The sequence below is a fragment of the Sus scrofa genome, chromosome 14 (assembly GCF_054392235.1).
Source record: "Sus scrofa isolate SSC_HxYL_T2T_F1_AM1 chromosome 14, Sscrofa_HxYL_maternal_Yorkshire_Landrace_v2.0, whole genome shotgun sequence".
NCBI lineage: Eukaryota > Metazoa > Chordata > Mammalia > Artiodactyla > Suidae > Sus > Sus scrofa.
This window is the reverse complement of record NC_139396.1, coordinates 133,178,099-133,195,959: the sequence shown is the minus strand read 5'-3', so window position 1 is coordinate 133,195,959 and position 17,861 is coordinate 133,178,099. Positions and strand designations below refer to the sequence as shown.

At 47.4% G+C, this 17,861-nt stretch overlaps 1 protein-coding gene across 4 annotated transcripts in view; it reads right to left on the bottom strand.

The window, feature by feature from the left end:
- CNNM1 (cyclin and CBS domain divalent metal cation transport mediator 1) overlaps positions 1-17,861 on the bottom strand; it is a 62,275-nt gene that overhangs the window by 5,076 nt on the left and 39,338 nt on the right. For 2 of the 4 annotated variants that reach the window (XR_014826731.1, XM_005671380.4), the window contains exons 7-9: positions 7,704-7,867; positions 773-956; positions 470-619 (exon numbers count right to left, since the gene is read on the bottom strand). Coding sequence is in view for 2 of the 4 variants with exons in the window: in XM_005671380.4 (XP_005671437.1) it covers positions 470-619; positions 773-956; positions 7,704-7,867 (498 nt within the window). In the remaining 2 variants the exon portion in view is untranslated. Of the gene's footprint in view, positions 1-469; positions 620-772; positions 957-7,703; positions 7,868-14,241; positions 15,387-16,055; positions 16,119-17,861 lie in introns of those variants that run through there. The other 2 variants (XM_021072279.2, XR_014826732.1) reach the window with 2 other exon arrangements.

Here is a 17,861-nt window from a genome sequence, read left to right as displayed (position 1 = left end):
GTGATAGCTGACCTCCGTTTCCTCATCTGTAAACTAGGCCTAATAGTAACTGTTTAGGGGGCATGGAACCAAGCATTGTGAGGTGCCTTCCTAAAGAGGTTATCGCATTTATGCTCAAAGCTGCTTCATGATTTACATCTATCGGCATAAGGAAATCGAGTCTTAGGTTAACTTGTTGAAAGCTGTGTAGCTCCTCAATGGAGAGGCCAGGGTCTGAGTCCAGGTTTGAAACCTAGCTAACACTGTCCTACACGCTGTCTTCCTGGGAGAATGAGTTAAGATGGGCCTGAAGAGCGGTAGGTAGGTGAGCAGTAAGCCTTAGTTTCCCTTCGCTGCTGGCATAAGGAGGTGGGCAGTTGTACGTGGGGGCCGGGGTCCCAGACTTCCCTCACCTGGCTCACCCCAGGCCATCCCAGTGCCTGACGGCCACAACCCACTCGCTCCCGCGGGCCCAGCTGCCCTCCCTGACCTGCTCTCACGGGAACAGCTGCAGGAGACAGTGAGAGCTGCTGTGTGCTCGGCTCCTCCAAGTCCGTCATCTCCTCCTGGGCGAAGGCCGTCTCCTCCATCCTCAGGTACACGACCTCACCGGGGCTTCTCAGCCCATCGGAGCGGCTGCCTGGGGAGGACAGCGAGTGTGTCACGTCTCCGCTTTGGAGAAGACCTGGGGCTCCCCGAGGACACGATGGCAGCTCTGGGCAGGGCTGGGAAGGAAGGCACGGCCGGCTCTACCCCACAGCCACCCAGCCCATCATCAGCCCAACTGACTTACACGGCAGGATGTTCCTGTTGCTCAGGAGGGTGGCGGCAGGGTCTTCCTTGGGAGTCTGGGGTGTGCCCCGGGTCGTGGGGGCCTTGGTGGAGTCTCCGTCAGTGAAGGCTTCCATGTCCGGGGACTGGGGTGAGCTGTCCATGTGGCAGGCGGTGAGTGCGTTCTGATACTGCTGCCGTGTGACCTGGAAGAAGGGGCAGAGAGGGCGGAAGCTCAGGAGGAGCTGGGCAGAGCCCCGCTGGATGCAGCCTGCCTTCCTGAGCTCAGTAGCAGCCCCCCTAAGGTGCTTTGAAAGCCGTGACCTCTGTGGCCTGGGATCCATGATCTGGCAGCCTTACCCAAGCTGTACCAGCCTAGGAGTTAAGGGACAGTGAGGGGACCCTTTGTTTGCCACCAGAGTTCGCTCTGTTCACTTTAATTGGCCCTGGACTCTTATACCTGGAGGAGCTGAGTCTTCTCCCACAATCCAGGAGAGGAGGGAGGGCATTTTCAGTTACAGGAAGGTTTAAAACATAGCCTTATCCTATTGCCAAAGGCCGTCTTCTTAAGAGTCAGTCACCGGGGCTCCCCTAGCTGGTGCAGAGAGCTGAAAGAAGAAACTTCCATATGAAGAGATACCCTCTGGGAAAACCACAGATGAAGCCAATAGGTTTTGTTTTTTTTTCTTTTCTTTTTTTTCCTGATGGCTTCCTTAGTCACTGAGGAATCCATTTGGTAAAGCCTTCAGTTAGTGACAGAAAGAAGCTCCTTCCTCTAGATGAATTTATATACTTACTTCTGTTGGATGAGAACTCAACTATCTACTTGGTTTCTCCTTTTTGCTTTCATAACCAGAAAGCTCATAAATAAATTTACCATTTACTTGCAGTAACAAATTCATTTCTAATATCTTTTTCGTCAAATTGGTTTGCAACTTCTTTTCAATTTTTTATTGAAAACATCATTGGATTATTTATTCATTTTTGGAAATCATATATATATTACTGGAAGTGCTATAAATATCCTAAAGAGATGGAACTGATGAGTAGACTTTCAGACATTGGTGAAAGCTCTAGCTAGTATTAATATTACCTAGAAAAGCTTGCTTTTGCAGATAGAGGGTTGGATATGAGGATGGAACCTTCCATCATACAGTGCATTATGGTTCACAGGGCACTTAGGAATGTGTTGTCTCCTTTGCTGGTCACAATGACTGCATGGGGTAAGCAGGAGCAGTCTTGTGAGGTCCATTCTACAGATAAGAAAGTGAGATCCAGGGAGTTCCTGTCGTGGCTCAGCGGTAACGAACCCAACTAGTATCCACGAGAACATGGGTTCCATCCCTGGCTTTGCTCAGTGGGTTAAGGATCTGGTGTTGCTGTGAGCTGAGGTGTAGGTCACAGACGCAGCTTGGATCTGGCATTGCTGTGGTGTAGGCTGGCAGCTACAGCTCCAATTCAACCCTTTGCCTGGGAACTTCCATATGTTGCAGGTGCAGCCCTAAAAAGCAAAAAAGAAAGGGGGGGGGACCTTTACTCTTGCTTTGCAAGGGAAATCATCTGAGCCCGGCTCTGCACACTGCAAACACACCTGGCCACATTAGGCTGCCTCTCACATGACCATCTGAGCCCGGCTCTGCACACTGCAAACACACCTGACCACATTAGGTTGCCTTTCACAAAACTTTAGGGGAGGCCCCCCAATAACTGCTGTGTTGTTCTGGGGGTCTGTCAGCATCAGGTGACTGACGAGAAGCTGGCACATGGTCTAAACTAAGGTCATCATCAAAATCCAATTTTCTTGCTGTAAAATGTTGTTGTGATGATTGTTGTACACCTATAAGTGTAATAAAATTCATTGAGTAATTTAAAAAAAATCCAATTCTCTACTATGCTCTCAGTTTTCTGAAGCTGAAGCTTTCTTTGGAGTCTTGCAGGTTCTCCTGGCTTAAGGGGCAGGAAAATTTCCTATGTCACACTTGATTAAGACCAACAAGACACTTCACATTACTCTGTTAGTTATTTATTTATTGCCTACACCAATGGCACGGAAAAGTTCCCCAGCTCAGGGAGCAGTGATAATGCCCTATCCTTAACCTGCTGAGCCACAAGGGAACTCCTATTTGGGTTCTTTTTTTTTATTATTTATTTTTTTGCTTTTTAGGGCTGCACCCGTGGCATATGAGGGTTCCCAGGCTAGGGGTCCAATCAGAGCTACAGCTACACCACAGTCACAGCAATGCCAGATCCGAGCCGCATCTGCGACCTACACCACAGCTCACAGCAATGCCCAATCCTTAACCTACTAAGTGAGGCCCGGTATTGAACCGGCATCCTCATGGATACTAGTTGGTTTTGTTTGGGTTCTTTTAAACTAATTAGTTTAGATTTGGCTTCCAGTTTAGTTAAAGAAGACAAATGACCCTTCACCTAGAAAATATGGTGTTGAACACACTGCCTATTCAAGACAAATGTTCAAGTCCCAGTTGCGCCACTTCTGAGCTGGGTAACCTTGGCCAAATCATTAACGTCTCTAAGATTGTAAAAGAGGCCCAGAAATAAGGAGACTACATGAGTCAATGTACCCTACAACTGTGAGGAATGATTGATTGCTTAAAACATGTCCTTACCCATCTCTCACAAATCAACTTTATAATAGGTATATATTTCAGAGAAAAGGGTCAACCTTACCATATCATTCTGTCATTCCTCTTTTTAAGTTTAAAAAAACAAACAGGAGTTCCCGTTGTGGCTCAGTGGTTAACGAATCCGACTAGGAACCATGAGGTTGTAGGTTTGATTCCTGGCCTTGCTCAGTGGGTTAAGGATCCAGTGTTGCTATGAGCTGTGGTGTAGGTTGCAGACACGGCTTGGATTCCGCGTTGCTGTGGCTCTGATGTAGGCTGGCAGCTGTAGCTCCAATTAGACCCCTAGCCTGGGAACCTCCACATGCTGTGGCAGTGGCCCTACAAAAGGCAAAAAGACAAAAACAAACAAACAAACAAAACAAAAAACAAAAAAACCCAAAAAACAAACACAAATTAATACCATGTCAGTGGGTCACCTTAGAAGAAATCATTGAGAAGGTATGACTTAGGAAAATGCATTCAGGGAAACACCTCTCCCCAGCTGCACTTCTAGGTTCCAGCATCGCTTTTTGACAGCTCGCTCTCCTTGTTCACCTGTGAAGCCTTTTCTACCTAGCACAGTACTTACTGTCCAAGAGATATCACATGTAAGTCACAGAGGTAATTTAAAATTCTCTAGTTGTCACATTAAAAAAAAGTAAAAATAAAAATGTGAAAGTAATTTTAATAATACATGTCTTTCATTTAACCCAACATACCCAAAATAACTTTGCTTCAAAATATCAAATATAAAAGTATGAATGAGGAATCGTACATCAAGTCTCTGGAATCTAATGTGTATTTTACATTTAACTGAACATCCATCTGGATGAACCACATTTCATGTGCTCAACAGCCACATGTGGCTACCGGCTGTTGTACTGGATAGCACCGGTCTAGCAGGTCAACTAAATAGTTCTGCCCAGTTTTGACAATCTAGTCTTGTGTGGCCAAGGTGTTGCCACTGTTCGCCAGCACAGAATCTCTGGTCCAGCTCGGCTCCTCTCTCACATTCCTTGAACACACCATGTTTACTTGCCTTCCCACCCCTATTCTTTTCATTCTCTCTTCAATACTGTAGATGTAACCATTTCTTAGCAATAGCTTGAGTTCAAGCCGTCTTCTCTTAGACTCCAACCAGTTAAGAACTGAAACATCCTCTTGGTCACAAAGGAAATGGAGATCTGTTTATCTGGAAACTAACAGAAGTTAAGGGTACTTTTGATGCTTTGGGACCTTTTAATTTGGGAGCCAATGTATCTAGTCAAGGTTAACTGGCTGAAGTGATGTCTCCAATCAGTTTAGGGTGTTCTGCTGACATTTTTGACTTTCAGGTGGTTTATTCATCCCTCCAAACACGATTCTACAATTTAGAGATTCTGCCACCAGACGATGATGGGACATCTCGGCCACAATTACACAATTCAGGCTATGAGACATCTGCCAAGTATTCTTTAGTTTAATAATGGTATTTATAGAACACATTTCTTTTTTTTTTTTTTTTTTTTTTTTTTTTTTTTTTTTTTTTTTTTGCTATTTCTTGGGCCGCTCCCGTGGCATATGGAGGTTCCCAGGCTAGGGGTCTAATCGGAGCTGTAGCCACTGGCCTACGCCAGAGCCACAGCAACGCGGGATCTGAGCCACGTCTGCAACCTACACTACAGCTCACGGCAACGCCGGATCGTCAACCCACTGAGCAAGGGCAGGGACCGAACCCGCAACCTCATGGTTCCTAGTCGGATTCGTTAACCACTGCGCCACGACGGGAACTCCAGAACACATTTCAAAAAACTTCATAAGGATTCTTTGATACCTTCAAAATTTATTAACTACTATTAATCATGGCTTTAATACCATCCCCAGATAATCTTTAATTACACTTTTCTATCTAATTTTGTAACTTATCTTTTTTTTTTTGTCTTTTTAGGGTTGTACACTTGGCATATTGAGGTTCCCAGGCTAGGGGTTAAATCAGAGTTGTAGCTGCCAGCCTATGCCACGGCCACAGCAATACCAGATCTGAGCCACATCTTCGACCTACACCACAACTCACAGCAATGCTGGATCCTTAACCCACTGACTGAGGCCAGGGATCGAACCCGTGTCCTCATGGATGCTAGTTGGGTTCGTTAACCACTGAGCCACGATGGGAACTCCATAATTTTTGTAACTTATCTTGAAGTCAAATTTTCCTGGACTTAGTGAAGAGTTCTGTTACTACAGGAAACACCCCTGAAGCCAGTCATAGGAGCTTTGGCCAGTGAAATCACCCTCGAGCTCCCTCAAAAACTCTCTTCATATTAAAAAAGGGGGTGGGGGCACTTGGGGAGGTGAGTAAAAGAGCAGCCTAAATATGCCCTGAAAAGTCCATTCATCCAAAGGAGAAAAATTTCAACTTTAGTTCTCTGTATCATCTTAACTTACATTAAAAAACAAAAGAGAAAATCTAGGAGTTCCCATAGTGGCTCAGTGGGTTAAGAACCCAACAAAGTATCTGTGAGCATGCAGGTTCCATCCCCGGCCTTGCTCAGTGGGTTAAGGACCCAGCGTTGCTACAAGCTGCATCATACATCACAGACACATCTGGGCTCTGTTGCTGCTGTGCTGTGGAGTAAGCCCCAGCTGCAGCTCTGATTCAATCTCTAGCCCAGGAACTTTTACGTCGCAGGTGTGGCCTTAAAAAGGAAAAAAGAGAGAATTCAACCCTTAGGTTAAGCAAGAGCTTACAAAGTTCACGTCTATAGAATGACTCATTACAACTGATGTTTTTAAGAGACTAGAGGCCGAAGCTTAAAGAGGTTTCTAAATACTGCTTTAACCAGTTTCTATTCTTCCCCCAACTGAATTGTTATAGCAGCCTAAATGGACTAGGACATGTGGAAAGACCTGAGAAACATTAACAGAAATTCCCAATGCACCAAAAACAGAATCCAGACGTCATACTCTGGCCAAGAGATGACAAGCAACACTTCACTCCCGACTCACATCAGGCTCTGTCTTTGCACATAACACACCAGCACTCGTATCCTCAGGCCAGCAAGCTCTTTCCTGCCTTTGTGGTTTCTATCTTGAACATTCTCTCCCATCCCCTTCCAAGTCTCAACAGAAAACATCCTTTTCTCAGCCTGCTGGGATAACCATTTCTAAAGCAGCCTCCCTGCCAGCTCTGCCCAATCAGTTTATCCCACGATCCTGTTTATTTCCTTCAGAGCCTCCATCACCACCTGTAATTAGCTAGGTTATTTATGTGGTTAACTGTTTATCATCTTTCTCCCCCTAAGACCGCAGAGGCTCCAGAAAGGCAGGAGCTTGCTTTCTTGTTCACCATGGTATCTCCCCAATGCCTAGATGGTGCCGAGCACGAGCAGGTAGTCAGTAAATATTTGTTGAACCGCTCCACAAAGAGTTAGTATAGGAGAGTCTCTCTTCTCCCATTTTTTTCTTCCTCTACTTCTGAGGAAGGTCTGCAATGAGAAGGCTTCCGGGCCAGAAGATCTTGGGCTGGGTTTTTCTGACGTTTAACCTGTCACGTTAGGCTGATTAAATGTCCACAATCACACACGTCATGTGTGTTATTGGGTTACTTCCTAAAGTCACTTCTCCTTGGCTCTGTCAGCTCTGATTTCCCTAAATTCTCAAAAAGCCCAGGGACTTGAGGGCTTGGATTCTGGAGACAGAGAGACTCCATCTGCCACTTCTCAGCCATGGGACCTTACATGCCTGAGGCTCTGGCTTCATCTATAAAATGGGGATGACCTAGTACCTACCTCTTAAGGTGGTTGTAGGACTAAGTGGGTAATTCTGACCAAAGTGCGGGGCACAGAGCACCCGATCAATGGTCATGATCCCAGCCTACCCCCCCAGTTTCGTCCCCCTCCCCAGTAACTTTCCATGGTTACTTTTATCTGCAACGTGTTTTAGCCCAGGGTGTCCGCAGAGTTCTGGAACACAGAAAGCCAGCCAGCACACACTGCCCTCGAATAATCACATCGAGTGTTTGAGCAGAAAGAAAGGGCCTTCTCTCACCTTTGTGATTTCAATACACCTTTTGTCACCCGGCAGTGGCCTGCAACCGGGACAATAGCTACTGGGTGTTTAGTGGGGCTTGGGAAAATGTACCCCCTTCTGATCTCTGGCCAAGTGTGTAATGGTTTGTGGGATGCCGGCAAACAAGACAAATAAAACCTTTCAAAGCAAGCAAGGAGGAAATCTTAGAATGTTTCTGTTCAATATCAAGCTCAATGAGGGGAATAAAGAAATAGCTCCCCTCTTAATGACAAGGCTCTGCCCCCTGGGAGCGAGGGGACCGCCCTGCCTCAGTGTTACCTTCACGAACTGCACATCGCTGAGGATGTGGACGGAGTAGTCAGGCGTGTAGAGGTTGTTGCTGCTGCTGCACAGCTGGGTGTTGCTCCCCCCAAAGTCACTGCGCTCGCGGTTGGGAGACTCAGAGCGGTTCAACCCACTGCAGCGCGAAGGGGATCGGTTGACTGCAGAGGATGAGAAAGAGGGGAGGGAGAAAAGGCAAGGATGGGGAGGAGGAGGGGAGAGAGAGAAGTGCTGTTTACTGAGGTCCCACAGGATCTTTAGGTGATGGCGATGCAGGCAGGCGGACCCAGACCCTCACTCCTCCCATCAGCGCCCAGGGAAACAGCCAGCTGCTCCATTTACAGAGCAAAGGCCGAAGACCTCAGGGCTCCACTCAACCCAGGTGCCTCGGGCTCCCCATGACCTCTATCAGCAAGGGCTGGGCAGAGGGGGTCCACCACTCCCTCTTGTTGCGGGGTAAGGGCAGGAGAGGAGGACCCTGCCGTGAGTGTGGGTTGCTACACCAGAACGCCAGACCTTCTACTGGGGTGAGTCATTTTATACACAGTCCACGCACAAATTCTTTCAGAAAGGCTGAGGCCTTAAGTTTGCCCTCAAAACCACCTGTCACTGCACAGATACCCAGTCCTCACAGCAGTGAGGCATTTCGGTGCAGCCGACTCAGACCTGCCCAACACTGGCAGGGCCGGGCACAGCAGAGGCCCACAAACCACATGGATGGATAGTTAAATCACATCAGTAAACTGGTAAAATATGCTCTATCCTTGTCCTTGGGCCCAAAGGCACAAAGCCGGAATAGTCCTCCAGGCCTTTTGTCAAAGGCCTCCTACATGTTCCAAGTCAGCTTTCTTTTTTCTTTTTAAGTTCCCAGGCTAGGGGTCGAGTTGGCTTCCACCCCAGCCATAGCCATATGGGATCGGAGCTGCGTCGGTGATCTATGCCACAGCTCACAGCAATGCTGATTCTGAACCCACTGAGTAAGGCCAGGGATCGAACCCACATCCTCACAGATACTGGTCAGGTTCTTAACCGGCCAAGCTACACGGGAACTCCCAGAGTCAGCTTTCTTTTTCCATTTTCAAGAACCACTTCCTGGGAAAATTCACCTAAGACCACATCATTTGTTTTCAAAATGGACTGTGTGAACCACCCTCCCAGGACCAACAGAAGAGAGGTTCTTACGTGACCCTGGCAGTGACTCAATCACGGAATAGCCCCACCTCCACCCTTCTGCTTCCCAACTGATGTCACCCTGCATTTCTTCCCAAAAAGGAGACACGAGAGGCTGTCAGCCTGTCCCAACACAGAATCAGTTCAGAGACTCCAATGAAAAGTCCACTTCCTCAGAGATCCTTCTTCCTGGTTCTTTCAGAAAAGAACCTTGGGAATTTAGTTCTGTCTCTTAAGATAACACTGCCATCAATCAAACTGTTTGATTAGCATCCATTTGGAGTGACTTTTGGAGAGCCAAAGATCTGTTTAGCTGCCAAGCTATTATTGTTGCCTGGCAAACCAGTGTGGCGGAAAGATTCAAATGACAATAGGTTGAATCATTTTCTCCTTAGAGCCATAATAATCACTGCCTTGATCACACTGTAGAATTAAAGCTTCCAATCCAGGCTCCCCCTTCTCAGTAAGTGTCATTCACATGTACACTATTACTTAAACTGGAAACCTGGGACTCACCCTTGACTCCTGCCAGTCCATTAGCCCATCAAGGCCTCTTATCTCCACTGCCGACACAATAAACTCATCTGCTTCTACTGTCTCCACTCGAGTCTCAGTCATCCTCACCCTCCCCTGGATCACAGTCTGGTCTCCCCACTTATAATCTGTTCTCCCTTCAGCTGTCAAAGCACATTTTAAAAACACAAATCAACTTCTTAATGAATCTGAATAAAATCTACACTCCTTGTTAGGATCCCTAAACCCCCCATGACCTGACTCCTGCTTTCCTGTCTGAGCTAATCTTGGGGTTCCTTCCCCTCCCCTGCTTGTTCTAATTTAATCTTGGGGTTGCCTCCCCTCCCCTGCTTGTTCTGTTCTAGCCTACTGGTCACCTTGGGGGTCTTTAATCAGGAACACACCCCCCACCTCAGTAGAAGTCATTTCCCCTGCTTCCCCCCCCCACCCTGCCTCATTTCACTTCCATACCCCCCATTTCCTACTCAAGCCCCTCTACCCCATCCTCCTTTCTCAGTCATTAGGTCTTAGCTGAAACACCACCTTCTCTGAAGACCTAGTCTGACCACCTGCAGAAGATTCTCCCTACTTTCCTCTGTCACTGTCCCCTGTTCATCCCTTTAAGCCACGTTTCACCAGTTTTAATTAATTACACATTTGCATTTCTTTGTTCCATCTTCTCCTCAGTTCCATGAGGGCAGACTTTGTCTTTTCTGGTCATTGTTGTACCTTCACTGTCTAGCACAGGGCCTGGCCCAGAGTGGGCGCTCAATAAAAATGCATAGAATGAACAAATCAGCAGCTAAGAGTCTCTGAAGGAGTTTTTATTTAGAATCTAAATTTTGATAAAGTTTTCAGGACTCTCAAATCATCCTGGAGTCAGAAGGTCTTTCCCCTGCAACCTAAGTCATTCTGGGGAAGCTCGCTTCTCGGAGAAGTGAGGTGTGGGTCGGAGGACACTCCAGAGACGCATTGGAGAGAGTTAGAGAGCATGTGGTGACAATCCGAGGACACTAGAAGCCTCAGGCCTTGGCCTCGGAACTCGAGGAAGAGGCCACAGGGAGCATCAGGACCTTCTTTTGTTTAATAAGAGCATGTGAAATGGGTGGTCCTGGAGTGGGGTCTCTAGGGCCCCTTCTTATCCACTAGGTGACAACAGAGTGACCAGGGACCCCAAGGGACAGTGGTGGGGCCACAGAGAATAGAGTGAAACACCAAGGTGACTGTAAATGGCAGAAGTATTGGGCAGAAAATATCCATTTCACTTCTGGTCCTGGTCCCTTGGAAACAAACCAGTGAGGTCTGGCTTGCCTAGACCCACTGTGTCTGACTGTGGTGCTCCTCAGGGTTGGTTGTTGTGGAAAAGGGGGGCAGTCCCGCAGGCGTGGGGCTTCGCTGGTGTGAGCAGAGTCTGGAACCTCACACCTTGATCTGGTGGGTCTTGTCCTCTATCAGTTTGGAACAAGGAGAGAGAAGGTGATCAGGGCCTTGTGGCTTCGGCTACCCTGAGAAATAGCCACGGCTCGTTGATAACCCTCCGCTCTGCCTATCGGGACATGTGTGCTCACACGCCCCACCTCTGCTGCTCTGCATCCTCCTCCCTACATCACAAGCCAAGATAAGTTCAGGGAGGCTGATCAGGAAACACAGCCCTATCACACCTACTAAACAACTTCTGCCTGAATCACTTCCACTCCCTGTTGGAAACAGAGGCGACAGCGTCATTCCTCTTCTCCCCACAGCTCTCATCCTTGCTGGTACCCAGCACAGGCCTGTCACCCTGCTGGCACTCACGGGAACTCACATGTCAAACACAAGTGACATCACTGTTGTGCTGGGAAGTAAAATGGTTTTTTTTTTTTTTTTTTTTTTTTTTTTAACTAAAACAATGCCAGAGTTCTCCGTCCTGGCTCAGCAGAAGCGAATCTGACTAGCATCCATGAGGACACAGGTTCCATCCCTGGCCTTGCTCAGTGGGTTAGGGATCCAGCGTTGCCCTGAGCTGTGGTGTAGGTTGCAGACGTGGCTCGTATCTGGCGTCGCTGTGGCTGTGGTGTAGGCCGGCAGCTGTAGCTCCGATTTGACCCCTAGCCTGGGAACCTCCATATGCAGCGTGTGTAGCCCTAAAAATAAATAAATAAATAATATAATAAAATAAGATAAAATAAAAACAATGCTATGGAAGGTTAATTCATAAGATCTCAGAGGATTCCCAATGCCAAAAGACACAACTGTCTTACAAAGGTCGGGTCTATAAAAGCAATTTTTAAATGAAAAAGAAATGCTCATTTCATGAAAGAAAGTCCCAGCTCATCTGAGGGTTGTTTCATGTCCTAGAGCCTGACATTCCTCAATAGGTAAGATGCTGATGATTCGGCATTTTGGTAATTGTGCACATACATTCAGAGGTTTCTGAGAGAGGGAAATGGAAATGCTTTTAATAAAAAAAGAGAGAAGAAATCAGTAACAGACGAGTGTCCCAGCAGCATGGTAAACTAGTTCAAGTTGTCTAATTCCCCTTGGCATTTCCTAAGAGCACAGAGGCACAGCTTGGGGGAGTGAAGGAAACTACTAAACACAGGACAAAGAGGTCTAAGAGGGGACCGATCAGTGATGCATACAACTGACCACAGGACCCCTCAACAGGGGGCGGGTCGAGCCACCAGCGTATCCCTCGCCCACTCTTGCTCTTATGGCACCCCCTCAAGCTGGCCCTGGAGGGACTGGGTGGCAGAGGGCAGGGTTTTCCGCTGGAGACCCCCCCCCCCCCCCCCCCCCGCTGTGGAGTAGGGCGGCAGACCTCGTTCCTGCAGACTCTGTGTGGTCAGCCTGCAAGAGATTTCGGTCTCAGATGGCAAATTGAAGCTACTGAGGTTGGGTGGAGAAGACACCGGGGGAAAAGTGGGTGTGAGGGGGATGGAAGGCGATTTTACACTGCAGTCAGGGCTGGATGGCATCTCTTCCCATGCCGTGTAGACACGCAGGGGTCCTGAAAACCTCAAGCACTGCTGGGACTCTGGCTTTACTCATGACACCTGTGTCTGGAGAGCTTTCGCAACTCTATCCCAGGAGCAGGACCCATGATACAAAAGAATACTGCAGCCCCCTTTCCAATCTGGGGATTTGAGAGGGAAAGAGAGTTTGGTGGCCGCCCACTTAGGTCTTCCAGAGCATCAGTGAGGGACAGGGAGGGTCAGCCCACTTAAGCCATCATCTGTGTGCCACAGGCCACTTGCATTTTCCAAACTGGACGGGGGAATTCAATTACAGAGGTTCATACGAACACAAACTAGGATTATTAAAATTCATCATTCCAGGGTAATATTCAACATCAGACAGCCAAATGCCAAAAGCTCTCTGTCAAAGCTACAACGTGAACTCTGCCAATCAGCCCAAGTTAGGAGCCCAGATGAACTCGCTCACGTTACATGGGGCTTTAATGGGTCCCAAATGTTTTCTACGCATGAGCCAACCCAAAGGAATATTTCCATTTCCCACATTTCACAAAGTAAAAGGATTATTTTTAGGAACTCCCTTTATATTCTGGGAAAAAACTATCCTCATGGATCTCAAAGTGCATTACAGATGGACAGTCAAGCACTGAAAAAGGACCCTTGCCGACGACCTCTCTCCAGCCTCTGTGCTTTTGTGGGTTCATCGGAGCTTGAAATCATCTCCACCATCAGGAGAAGAAAGAAGGAATGAATCTGAGGAGAGGGAATGATCACTGCAGTGGGGCCACATATTCTCCGCGGTTTCGTTTTTAAGTGAAAGCACCTGCAAAACTGGCTAATTATACCACACTCTGGAGGTAATCCACAAACCACTCTGCTCTCCTTATTTCAAACTATGGCTCAAACAGAAGGAAACTCGCTGTGGGTAATGGTGGCAATGTTTGGTATAGGGACCGCTGGCCTCAATCCAGTGTGACACCGTAATTCATTAGCACAGATGCTTTCAAATGCAAAAAAGTCACAGCCCTCTAGAGGGCACAGCATGCCCACATTCGGAAGGGCAGCAAGACCCCCCTAACAGGACCTAAGAGACATGGATTCCTGTCCTCAACCCTCTACCTTTTCACTACACCTCTGATACTGGCCCAATGGCCTAATTTCTTGGAGCTGTTTCTTTACCTATTGTTTCCCAGAATCTCCTAAAGTGATTGTGCAATCAAATACAATAACAAGGGGCTTTTTTAAAACTTAAAGGCCCTATGACTTTCCAGGTGTATCTTTTCCCCTGTGTAAGATGGGGTCAAGACATTATATATGTCAGTTAATGTTTATAGATGACTAATGTTTCATATGTCAACATGGGGCCAGAACGTGCCAAGGACTGCTCTCCACAAAAATGCAATGACCGAGGCTTCTTCTTCTGGTGACAGGTAACAGAAGCAAGAGCGACAGTGGGAAACCAAAAATATAGGTCCCGGGGATGTCACTCAGTCGTGGTTGGCTACAGATAGAGACCAAACAAAAGAAGGTGGGGAGAAAAGAGACAAAGGAGAAGCAAGACATTCCTGCCTCTCATTTTCTCCTGCTGTGCCTGCCCCTGCTCCACTCTGCAGAGTTAAACCAAGGGTGGGAAAGAGCTGGCCTGGGTCTCACCTGTTTCTGTTGGGTTGAACACCTACAGTCATGGGAAATGGGAGGAAGGTTAAAAGAGCTCTCAGAGGCACATGGCACCAGCCTGAGTTGAATTAGAAGACTCCGTACCTCCTGGGGGATTGCACAACAGAAATGAGTCACCTTCCTTTAACCAGGAAGTTACAATCAACTAGGTTGTCTGGCTAACTGAGGGTTAATTTAAAAAAAACTATACCCTTACTCTCATGCTTTCACGCTTTCATTCCTTTTTTTTTTTTTTTTTTTTAATGCTTTGATCCTTTTGGTTGAAAATCTTTCTAAAATGTGCATCTTCCTTTTCAGCTGAAACTTCATCGCACATTCTTCATTCAGTAAGATTCCCTGCAAGTGAAGGACCTTGAAGGTCCATGACGTGATTATTTCTATGTACACTGGCATGTGGGAATGACCTCTAAGCTGGTGGAGGCACCAGACTGGCATCTTTTATTGACTGTACTTTATTCCTGCAATTATCATAAAGGCATGAGCACTCAAAAAGCAAGAAAAAAAGTATCACTTGGTGGAAAGTCACTATTAAGTAAGAGAGAAAACGTTGGTGAAACTTGAGAAGGTGGTTAACTCATCTTGTGCAGATAATCATGGGAACCAGATGGGTCTTGATGGAAAAATGTGATTTGCAAGAAAGTAGAAATCAACATAAACAGTTCTGAAGTTGCAAACTTGGGGGTCTGAGGTCTCAGCACACAGCCTTTTTGAATATTGAGGATCTACTCTATAGACAGTGAAACATAACTGGATTCTTTTTTTCTGTCCTTTTTTTTTTGGCCATCCCATGGCATATGGAGTTCCCAGACCAAGGATGAGATCCGAGCCGTAGTCGTGACCTAGGCTGCAGCTGTGGCAATGCTGGATCCTTAATCCACTGTGCCAGGCCGGGGATGGAACTTGTGTCCCAGCACACCCAAGACACTGACGATCCCCTTGTGCCACAGCAGGAGCACCCATAACCGGATTCTTAAGGACTGAGGCTATCTATGGTGGGGCCTCAGAATCATTTCCATAGCATTGGGGTAAGGGACACAGATGTGGAGGGTATGGGAAATTAGGCTGTGTTCTAAACTTCAGGGAAACTTACAAATAAATCCTTACTCTGGTCATTACTTGCTCCACGATCTAAGAGATCAGCTTCCAGAGATGAAAAGAATACAAATACTTAACTGCTTGTTCATATGTTTTACAGTCTACTCAGTTCTTAAGTTACTGTGTGGCTCCTATGAGGAGCTGCTTCACCCAATTAAAAAGAAGTCTAGTAACTTTAATTAGCAAGAGCGGTTAGGAGTTCCCATCGTGGCTCAGTGGTTAACGAATCCAACGAGGAACCATGAGGTTGCAGGTTCGATCCCTGGCCTTGCTCAGTGGGTTAAGGATCCTGTGTTGCTGTGGCTGTGGCATAGGCTGGTGGCTACAGCTCCGATTGGCCCCCTAGCCTGGGAACCTCCATGTACTGTGGGTGTGGCCCTCAAAAGACAAAAAAAAAAAAAAAAAAAAAAAAAAAAAAGGACAGGTTAAACTTATGAAAAGTTGATTTGAAAATCTTACATACACATCTTTGTATGGGCAGTCAGAGAGAATGTGGTCACTACGCAGTGACATGACTAGGAAGATGAGGATGGGTCAGCAGTTAGCTAAAGGCAGAGACCACAGAGAAGAAAAGATGGAGGAAAAATAGGAATAAAGCATAGTCTTTCATTGTTTCTTCCTATTTTTCTTCTGCTGCTCCCCTTATCCCTCCATTCTTCAGGCAGACAAATAAGGAAAAACTTGCACCATCCCTCACCCCGCCATTTCTCCCTCTGTGTACACGGATATATCCCTGGGAGCTAAGTTCACAAGTGACACCATTGAACCAGCCATGCTTGAGCACTGAGTACAAGTGAGTGTTATCAGTGCAATGTGCTATGCCTTAGTCCTGGGAGTACCTGCTGGGAGAGACTAGTTTTCATGCGGGACAGTGACAGAGACCAAAGGCCTCTCGTTAACCTCGTGGATCTACAGAGACAGAGACATCATGCATGTTTACCTGGGGAGCCTGCCAGAGAGTCCCCTCTGCTGAAGGCGAAGGTACGAGACACAGAGACGGGCACTAAAGAGTCAAGGATTTGTGAGTTTCGAAGCGGAAGATAAACACAAAAGGAGAGAGACAAAGAGCAAAGTGGGTGAGACAGTCTGTTCCTGGATCTTCACAACATCGCATTTCTCTGCCAAAGGGAATCTTGCCTCTGGAAACGTGGAAATCGCATCCTCTCACAAAGTCACTCTCCAGAAAGAAGAAAATAAAATACTCTGCTGAAGGTCTTCCAAAAAGAAACACAGTAATCTTAGAGGGAATTGGACCTACCAATGACAAGAACGGGCAGTGCCCCAGCAGGAAGCGTGGGTGGGCAGCGTTCTGTCTGAGGTCACCTTTTTTTTTTTTTTTGCTTTTTTAGAGCTGCACTGGAGCATATGGAAATTTCCAGGCTAGGGGTCCAATCGGAGCTACAGATGCCGGCCTATGCCACAGCCATAGCAATGTGGGATTCAAGCCATGTATATGACCTTCACGACAGCTTACGGCAATGCCGGATCCCTGACCCATTGAGCGAGGCCAGGGATCAAACCCGCATCCTCACGAATACTAGTCAGATTCGTTTCCACTGCGCCACAATGGGAACTCCCTGAGGTCACCTTCTTGAGCCAGGATCTGTGCTAGAAGTCTAGCACTGCACCCCTGCCAGGCTTGCCCATCTGCCTCAGGTCTCCTGCTCACCTGCGCGAGGGCTGAAAGCAGAGTGCATGCTCCTCCTAGGGGCATTCTCCAGGGAGCTGTCTCCTGCCTCAGACTCCTAGGAGCTCCCTCTGTGGTTATGGTGCTGGGGAAGAACTGCGCATGGCTAGAGGCTTAGGATATAGGAAGGGCAGTGTGTCTAGTGATCTTCATGTGACTCGACTTTATGAACGAAATCACAGTCACCTCTTAGCAAGTGTAAGTGCTCCAGAGCACCTCTCTTCCTATCCCTTCCCCCCACCCCTCTCTCCCCACAGGGTCTGAAATGGTGCTGGCTATCGCTGGGGACCTGGGTGGGGTGGAGTATCATACTCCAGTCCTTCCCTGCTTTTGACCCTGATCAAGCAGTGTTTCTGCACTAGAATCTGTCTTTATCTCTCTTATCCAATCATTCCCAGAGTCCCTTCCAAAGACGAAATGAAATTGGTCTGTAGGTGACCGCACACTGAAATAGGTGGCTTCCACAGTCTTGATTGCTGCACCCAATGATTTGCCTGAAATTACCCAATAGTGCAGGGGTGGGGGCGGGGAGGACTTTATACCTACCTGACAATTATTTACTTTGACAGGAGATGTCAAAGAATATTTGAATGGGCTCCCAGTTTTGCAAGACACACTGGAATAAGAAACTCCACTGTATCAAGAGGAAAATCCCAGCATTTCTGAGTCTCAAATTAAAAGTACTGGATGGGAGACCTGTTCTCCCCCTACTTGCACACCCCTGTGGGCATCTGTTCTGGCCACCCTGAGCTCAGGCCCCGTTCCTCCAGGGTGCCAGGGTGCCAGGGTGCCACAGTCCTCCTGGTAATCAGAACTAAGGTAAAGGTGGAAGTGCTGGCTGTGTTCCCTTCACCCTGCCCGGGAAAACCAGAGGGACTTACTTGTAACCTGAAATTCAAGTTTGAGGCCTTGGTCACAGGGCCAGTGTTCTGAAAAACTCATCATTTCATTTACCACCCAAAGGCTGACAAAGCCATAGGCTGGCGTCAAGGACAGGTGTAGTTTGGCAGACTGAGCCCCTATAAGAGTTTACTGTCCTGTGCCTCAGGCTTAAGTCCT